Source organism: Macadamia integrifolia, chromosome 7 (assembly GCF_013358625.1).
Source record: "Macadamia integrifolia cultivar HAES 741 chromosome 7, SCU_Mint_v3, whole genome shotgun sequence".
NCBI lineage: Eukaryota > Viridiplantae > Streptophyta > Magnoliopsida > Proteales > Proteaceae > Macadamia > Macadamia integrifolia.
Window position 1 is genome coordinate 30,548,555 of NC_056563.1, and position 8,841 is coordinate 30,557,395.

At 38.1% G+C, this 8,841-nt stretch overlaps 1 protein-coding gene across 1 annotated transcript; it reads left to right on the plus strand.

The window, feature by feature from the left end:
• The first annotated feature begins 752 nt into the window (after nt 1-752).
• Nucleotides 753-3,094, plus strand: LOC122083696 (UPF0426 protein At1g28150, chloroplastic-like). The gene is made up of 3 exons (XM_042651573.1): nt 753-967; nt 1,076-1,192; nt 2,607-3,094. The coding sequence occupies exons 1-3, from the start codon at nt 932-934 to the stop codon at nt 2,784-2,786; spliced, it is 333 nt and encodes a 110-aa protein (XP_042507507.1). The 5' UTR covers nt 753-931; the 3' UTR covers nt 2,787-3,094.
• Nucleotides 3,095-8,841: the final 5,747 nt, after the last annotated feature.

Consider the following 8,841-nt stretch of genomic DNA (forward strand, 5'->3'; position numbering starts at 1 on the left):
TGTTGGTGTATGATGTCTTGTATTCCGTCGCAGTTTAATCCAGGAAGTACTGGTGCAGCACCTAGACAGCCAGGACGGCGGTCCCGCTAGCCGGTTAGCGGGCCGTGGGGGTTGCAAGGGGGGCAGGAGGCCCCCCTGCACAGCAGGAGGTGTAGAGGGGCGCAGCCCCCCGCTCGAATTTTTTATTTGAGGGCAATTGTAGTTTAATCCGGATTAGGTTGGAAATTGTAATTTGATCCGGATTAGGGTTTTTTCCGCTATATATTTGTAGCGAGGGTTTCTTTCTCTGTAATGCAAGCAATACGGAGAGGTGTGAGGAAGAACATTGTAACCCTATTCTCCATTGATAGTGAAGCAGGATCTCATCTCACCGGGGACGTAGGCAACCTTGCCGAACCTCGTAAAATCTGTGTGCATTGTTTGTTTTGTTTTTCCATTATCTTCTGCATCGTTTTAGGGTTGCGTTTCTACACAAAATAGATCTGAGGATCCCTGCCGAGATGTTAAGTTTCAAATTGAGTTGGCCACTTTAATAATTTTAAGGTTTACATAGTGTGAAAATTGTCTGCAGCCACTACACTGATACGGTGAGCATCGGGTGGCTGGGAACCCTTTGGGACGTGTGCCCAGACGCTCTCAGCCATCTGATATACTCACGTGTCCCATTGCTCGCTGAAGAGGAAGTGGACTCCTATAAAGTAGTTGTAAAAGTACACCAATGTAATGCCCTAATGATTCCAATCAATCCGCTTGTGTGATGTTTGATGCTCCCATGATCCCAATCAAACTGAGGTAATGATCAATAGCTTCCGATCAGGTTAAATGACCAATTTTATAACACAAGGGTTCATACATTTCACTCATTGGCACCACAGAAATAAAATAGCTGAGGAAGTTCAGAAGAGGAGGACGGGTATTGGTCGGATTTGAGATGGCTCTCTTCCTTGGCACTTCTTCAATGGCCATAGTGAGTTTATCTTGAACCCCATTCCTCTTCCTCACATGAATCCCTTTTTCTTTTTTTGGGTCATAATGTATTTGATTCTCCCTTCCCTTTCCGGTAAATTTTCTGTAGTGGAAGTTGACTCCCGGAAACGTCTCGCCATCATCAAATCGGGGCTTCATCCGAAGTTTTCGGGTTAAATCCTTCTTCAATCCTGCAGAAGAGCCGATTCTTAAAGAGGCTCTTAAGGTCAGTTGTTGTTTCTTCTCTGATTCTCTTCTCTTTACTTTTTTTTTCGTTTCTTATTATAATAATTATGACAACATATTGTGATTTAACAGACTGATTGAGTGTTCTTGGTCTCTGTGAGTTTGTATAGTAAGAACAAGTAGCTAGACATGTTTATTAATTTCAAATTTTGTTTTATTTTAAGTAGGTTTCAGGGTTGGTGTTTATTTTTTATCTCTAATAATAGATATTAACTTTTTTTTCATAGAGTTTGGTGAGTAGAGTCTGTGGACTGATCAAGCTTAGTCGTTAAACTCAGTAATGTGTCCAAGTGTTTGCTGAAATGTGTAAATATGATTCCTTTCCTCTTAAATTTTCATCTGAGATATAGTGCCAGGCTTTTCTCTCAGTTTACAGAGTTTAGTTATGCTAATTTTCGGTTTATGGGTCTCTTTTCTTTCAGTTTCTTCACCTGCTGAAAATTCATTATAACTCAGTCAAATGTTCTAGTTTCTAACCAAGAGTTGACAATTATGATCATCATCGTCATAGCTAGTAATGAATCTTATGGTTTTCATTTTCCTAGTGTGACATTATTCATGCCTCCTTCTTTGTCATTAAATTAGTTTAAACCACTGAATTAATCTGTTTACTTACAAGTCATAAGTACTTTTGGTCTTTATAAAGCATCTTCTGAAAGCCTGTATTGGATCTTATAATTGGGAGGTTAATCTGTTATCCACTGAGACAATCATCTTCTCTCTCTCCCCGAACTCCCCCCCTCCCCCTTTTTTCTTCCTTTTCTTTGGAGGGGTGGTGGTTGGGGAGGGTAGGGGCAGAGAAGACCCAAATGACACAGCTTTACCTGTGCACTGGGGGTTTTCTAATTGCAGCCTTTTATTTTAAGAGAAATTAAAGCCTAATGGAAGGAGATTATAGACATTCTAAAGCAGAAGAAGCACTTGCTGCCCAAAGCACATCATTTTTCATATGGCAGTGTTTTTTCCCTTTTGTTTAATTTTTAGGAAAAAGTTCTTTTGCTCACGGCCTGTGTCACGTGGAAGAGTGATGTGGCTATTTTGATGATTGATACAGATAGATATAGTCTAGATCTAGATCAGTTACTTGTCAAATCTTTCTTCGTATTTTCAGGGGTTAATTTATTTTCAACTATATTTTCGTAACTTTTCTTTATAAGATCAAAACTTCAATTTTTTTGGTGGATTTCAAAGCTTTGTTTGACCTCACTGTGATCACTGTTTAAGATGAAAATTGACATGTGAGTGGGGGACCTAGGATTCCGCATCTAACTCTTCATGTGGCAGACATGAGGGCATGCAGGAATGTCTTCTTAAGTGGACTGTCCAAGAAAAGCATTCCTCTTCTTTTTTATATATCAGTGGAGATTAACTAAGCTACCTTTTTATTGCTTTAGGAGCCTGTTGCCTTCATGGGTGGGATGTTTGCAGGTCTTCTAAGACTTGATTTGAATGAAGATCCACTAAAGGAATGGATTACAAGAACAGTTGAATCCTCTGGGATTGCAGAAGAAGAAATTGATGTGGAAGGATCAAATCTAGAAGAAGCAGCCCCACAACCGATAGAGATCGAATGAAAACCAGTTATCTTGGGTTTACACCAGCTGTTAAATTTCTCGCCTGTATGTCAAAGCCATGTATTTGATATTTGGAAAATATATGAGGATGTATGTTGAATAAGATACTTCCTTTTCATGAAAATTCAATTTGAATCTCATGCAACTCCAATGTAAGTAGTAGTTCAGTTTCAGTTAGTTGGCCTCTCTTGTTCTTTTAATTGTTATACAATCTGTCTTGTTATTTTGATTGTAAAAAATGTTTGTACACACATGGAAATAGTCAAGAGATGAATAGCTATGAAATTTCATATTAGTTCTTCGTTTCAGCTGGAAATTCATATTAAGTCACAAGCATTTTCTCTCTCTAAGATGATGAAACTTAAAGCTTCTTTGATGACAAAGTAGGGAAAGAATGGTCAATGTGAAAAAGCCTATCGAGAACTAGAAGGGACCTGTTGGGATCATCTTCTGGGCAATGTCTGATTACATTTTTTCTGTCAGAGCTCAATCACCTTTAGAACATATAATCTCACCCTAATCTTGAGGCAAGTCGTCAAAGAAATTTTTAAAAAAATCAATGTCAGGAATGTTCAAGTCCCAGAAATCAGGAATGGGGCCGGGCATCTCCAAGCCCAAAGTCGGCGGTGCGGATGGAACAGAATTATGAGCTGCAGTAGCATAATCTTTCCGGAAATTGGATGACGAAGAAGCAGGAGGAGGAGAAGCACAAGTCACCCTACGGCGTGTTATGCCTTCTCTTCTACTCTTCTCTCTTTTGGGCGTCTCAGGAAACAAGAGATCAACACCTCCTTTGTTCATCTTCTTCATGTCGTTCGTTTTCTTCGTCTTTTTTCTGTTTGATGTGTCGTTTTGATCTTGTGGTTGTGGTGGTTGTACGAATGCGTTTGAGAGTAATTGTGATATGATCTTCTTACTGGGTGAACCTCTCTTCCTCTGCTGCTTCATGGGTTCGGGGGTCTTGGATTGCTGCAGCGGCAGCCATTCTTCTTCTTTTTCTTCCTTCTTGATGAGCCGAAGCATCGCATCTAGGCTGATATATTGTGGAAGGCATGAAAAAAATGGGGCCGAGGAGTCTTGTTCTTGAGGGAGAACATCTACAGTTTGCGAGACGATCTTTCTGGGTCGGCTTCTTTTACTCGGCTGCTTCATGGGTTTGGGTCGTATCTCGTGTTGCTGCAGCAGCGAAATCCATTCTTGTTCTTCCTTCTCTTCCTTTTTGATGGGTGATGAGATGAATTCTGGTTCTTGAGGGAGAACATCTACAACAGCCGTGACTGTGAGAGTCGCAAGATCCATCATCTGATTCTGATTCTGTGGACTTCTTCGTTCTAGGATGTTCGCCATGACTGCCAACAGATTCCTTCAATCATCAGATAAACTTTGAGAGAGAGAGAGACAGACAGATTAGTCGCTTGACACCGGACCCAGAGAGCAACTCTCTCTGGAGAGAGGTTCGACTCGGATTCAAAATCTTTTAATTACGGAAGTGGAGAGGGAGAGAGAGAAAGTGAAAGTGAGCGAATGGTAATATAAAAAAACAAAAAAGTCAACAAAAGCCAACAAGTACAAGGCATCTTCTTCGGTGAGTTCAAATTGTCCAACGGTTGGGAGAGCTCAGCCATGCAATCCGGTCATTGGATGTTCCCAGCATTTCATCCCAGACGATTTGAAACCCAATGTAATAAATGTCGCCAATTGTGTTGTGTACTTATATATTTGCTTTGGGAAAAATTAAGCCATTCAAGTTCAAATTATGGAGTAGTCTCCAAATACATTAGGGGGTGTTTGGTTCGGTAAATCTTTGGGATGACATTCTTTAGAATGATAATTCTTAATTTTTGGAGTTGTTTGGTTTCACTAGGATGACCCTCATAAGTGAGCACCCTACTACTCCCATGAATGACCATATTACAAAGGATGTGTTTCAAATTTGAGTTTACCTCAACACTTAAACTCAGATTTGAGCAACCTTTTTACCACCTAGTATAAAAGGAGAAAGCGGAAAGAAGTTCTCTATGGAAGCCAATATCTCAACCCGCGAGAAATATGTACTAGCCTCAAGGTAGGGGTGTCAATTCCTAAACCGAACCGGTAAAACCGGTCGGACCAAACCGATAACAACACGGATCAAACCGAACCGAAGCCTTAGGGGGCGTTTGGTTCGAATTATCCATCGGACCAGATTCCAGGGAATCAGTTTCCCATTAAATTTAAACCATTTGACTCATTTGTGTGAAAATTCAATTCGAAGACGTGGTGGCCAATGGAATCAAGGATTTCAACTAAAATCCATGACTCATTCGGATTAACCTCAATAGGTTAATCCAGGATCGAGTCACGGTTTATTGGGTTGCTATAAAAAACATGGATTCACTCTGAAGCAAAAATTTCAGAGTCCTGCGATTCTCATGGTGAAGCTCGATCGAGGTTTTCCCTGAAACAGAGCAACGGAGGTGAGATTTATCGTCCTCTTCCTCTTCTTCTTCTTCTTCTGAGAAGATTGCCTAAAACCGAGTTGATTGAAGGTGAGATTTCTCCTCTTCTTTGTATTCTTGGCCTACATTTGTGTTTTATTAAGATTATTGAAGTTCGGTTTCTATTTTTCAGGTTGTAAACTTCATATCTAGGGTTTACCCTCTTTCCAAATCAGACGATCGACTCCAAGGTTTGAATCTGCAAAATCGAAGCTTGATTTAAGGTGAGATTTTTATTCTTATGTGATTTTTTCTTCTTCGTATGCGTGTTCTTAATATTATGGAAATTCGGGTTTCCATTTTTTTCAGATTTTCTTCTTCTTCTTCTTCTTCTTCTTCTTCTTCTTCTTCTTCTTTCTTTATGTAAAGAAATTTCTGTTATTCTGTAACTTCCTTTGGAATGTATGGAATTCTGACTAGGTTATTGGTTTATTGTAGACGTATTTATGTTGTCAAATACAGCTTTTGTATTTTTTGTTAATCCCCAGGTGTAGCTGAAGATGAAGACTACATGTTACCAGACTGTTTTCAAACAAAAAAGAGTTTGGTGGTTCACTCTGTCTCTTCCCCTCTCAATTACTCCCTTCCCCAGTAGCATTCTGTAGGAATGAACTATGGTCTCCCTCCATAGATGCTGTTTTTACCACCTGTAATTGTTGTAACACCCTTAGGCATTGCTGAACATCTGTTTTGGCTTCAATGAGTAATTTCATCCCACTGCTGATGAAGAGAGCATCGGGGTTCCCTTGAGGCTTGAGTGAATCAAGAAGTCTAGCTGTGGCATTGCTGCCACTTCTGTTACTGGTTCTCATTATCACTAACAGAGTGAGTGGCCACTGGGATGGACGGCTGCCTTGTGTTGGAATGGTGGGAATGGGCCCCTCCTCCATAATTGCTTTGTTACAAAACTTTACTTTGACATTAATCAAGATTGGAGGAAAGTATTACAAAGGACAAAATAATGAGGATGGGATACAGGGGTTGGCATCAACAAGCTGTTATAGTCAAAGATATCATAGACGTAATCTTTAAGATGCTTTGATAGACCAGAGTATGTCAATTTTTAAAATTTTAGATGTCACATGGACAATTCCCGTGGAGAGATCTTGTGGATAGTTTGAAAAACAGTCATTGAGTATAGTATACCAGTAGTTTGTAAACTTGGAATTTGTTTTTAGTGAAGCTAACAAGTAACCAGCTTATTTTTACACATTTATTTCTGTGGAAATGTTTCCGCAGCATTACCCGATATTGTGGCAATGAACACAGAAGGAGTGTTCAAACCAAATAGAAAGCAAGGAGTGATGGTATGGATTTTAAGGTTCAATCAATAATGGGACTTCTCTTTCTGCAGGTTGCAGTTGCTCGACTTGGGATCTAAAGCATTGAAATCAGGTTTGATGCCAAAGAACTTGTGATCTTCTGGATAATGGTGATGTTGCTTTGATAGATTTTAAATATATTGCCAGCTATTTTTCGATCTTATGCCTGAATTTTGATGTATATGCTATTATGTAATATAGACAGAGAGAGAGAACAGGGGATGGGGGAGTCTGGAAATATAGATACTGTCCATCATCACTTCAGAATTTTTCTTTTCCACTTAGAGGGAAACCTATAAATGATCAGTATAGTCATACAGACTCTAATTCCTTAGATTTATCGACGTCCATCAGACTTCTAATTCCTTAGATTCCAATCTTATGCTCTGTCATTCCATCCTAATAGAGCCATAAGGAGGATATATAAAGAAAGGAGAGAACTATAATGAGGAGGATAAGATACTGATTATTTGATTTGAAAAATTTTCATATACTGCTTAATTTGTATCCTTCTTAGTTTTAGGAAATATATTGTTTGTATGTACATTTCTTGTTTTCATCAAAGACTATGAAACCAATATATAGCTTAATCATATGGGCTATGAACATGTATTTTTGTTCCTTATATTAATTTTTTTTCTTTCTATGTAGTTGTCTATTTTCTTACTTTTCATTGAAAATTTGAAATTAAAATGGAACTTCTAAACATAGGTTACAATATAAAATAGTATCTTCATGAAAAATTATATTCTATTCGTTATGTTTGTATTTCTCTGATTAATTATTGCTTGTCTTGTGTATGGCATAAATTTGTTTCTAATATAATCCAATTAAGTATATGGGAGTCAAGGTTCTTAAGGTGCCTACTTATTGTCTCTTTGGTGAAAAAACTAGGTGAAAAACCTTCATTGGGACCTTTGGGGGTATCTGTTGCATTGCATCTTTACAGATGGTTTCTTGCTATTTCTTTGTTGTGCTCTCATTGCTGTCTTTTATTGGGGTGCCCTGTTATATTGTGTCTTTACAGATGAATGTGTTTAATATATATCTACAAATATTTCAAATGGGTCTTTGATTTGTATATTTAAATTTGAAATGGTGTTGTAGGTGGGAAAAAAATCTCATACCTTATTCGAGATTCAGGCAACCAGACGTCTGGTTCAGAGCAGGGCAGGTGGCAAACAGAACTTACCCAAGTAGCAATAGAGTTGATTGAGGTAAGCATCAGGAGGCCCTACATTCAGATTTCCAACTTTGTGTGTTTATGTGTAGAAACAAAATCTGAGCATCCACATGCCTTAATAAATTGCTATTCCAACTTCTCTTTTAGGGTATAAGGCAATTGCAATTCACTTTACCCATTTATTGAATTTTGTTATGGAAATGGAAGTTTTTTTGCACTGCGTTATATACTTTCCATCTTATATTTTAAGGTTCTATGATTTGAGGTCTTATACAAATTGAAACTGAATTAAAACTAAATAATTTTCTTAACATCAAAACCGAATCATATTGAATTGATTCAGTTTATTCGGTCCATGCATGGTCTCATTAATTCAATTCAAATTCGATTTAAGTGGATTAATTTCTGCCTGACTTAAATTAATGTTTACTGTTAATGAATAGCAATGGTCAATTCTGGCTATTATGTTTTTCTTCAAATGGGAATGATTCTTTGTTCTCTGTTGATATTTTGATTGTGTGCCAATAGTACCATGTACTACACTATGTAGAATTGGTGCTTATAACTTAAGTCTTGTAATGCACCGACTTGTAACTGAATCTTCTATATAGCATCGATTTATTATTTCTTTAATTTGAATGTAGATTTACTTTTACAATGGAGTTTGATGACGGCTACAAGAGGCGAAGGAAAATCATAATCTTTGCGGCGACTGCTGTTGTTATAGCAGTAGACCAGTATATAAAAAAATATCTGAAGAAAGAACCATGCCGTTGTGAACCCCTACGCGGTATTATTGAAACAGAAAGAATTATCGGTCACACTGATAAAACCTGTCGAGAACAAATAAGGTTAAGCAAGAGGGATTTTTTTAGTTTAAGTCATTTTATTAGCGAGAAGGGTCTATTGAGGGATAGCAGATCTGTGCAAGTGAATGAACAACTAGTTATGTTTCTACAGACAGTAGAACACAATGTTAAAAACCGCGTCATTGTACACAAGTTTGGACATTCTGGTGAGACTGTAAGTAGGTACTTTAACCTTGTATTGGGAGCAATCATTAAATTGTACCC

Bases quoted from the DNA above. Each gene is read 5' to 3' on its own strand.
- LOC122083696 (XM_042651573.1), top strand. From the start codon at position 932: ATGGCTCTCTTCCTTGGCACTTCTTCAATGGCCATA. The intron at 968-1,075 runs GTGAGTTTATCT...AATTTTCTGTAG, and splicing joins GCACTTCTTCAATGGCCATA to TGGAAGTTGACTCCCGGAAA. The intron at 1,193-2,606 runs GTCAGTTGTTGT...TTATTGCTTTAG, and splicing joins TTCTTAAAGAGGCTCTTAAG to GAGCCTGTTGCCTTCATGGG.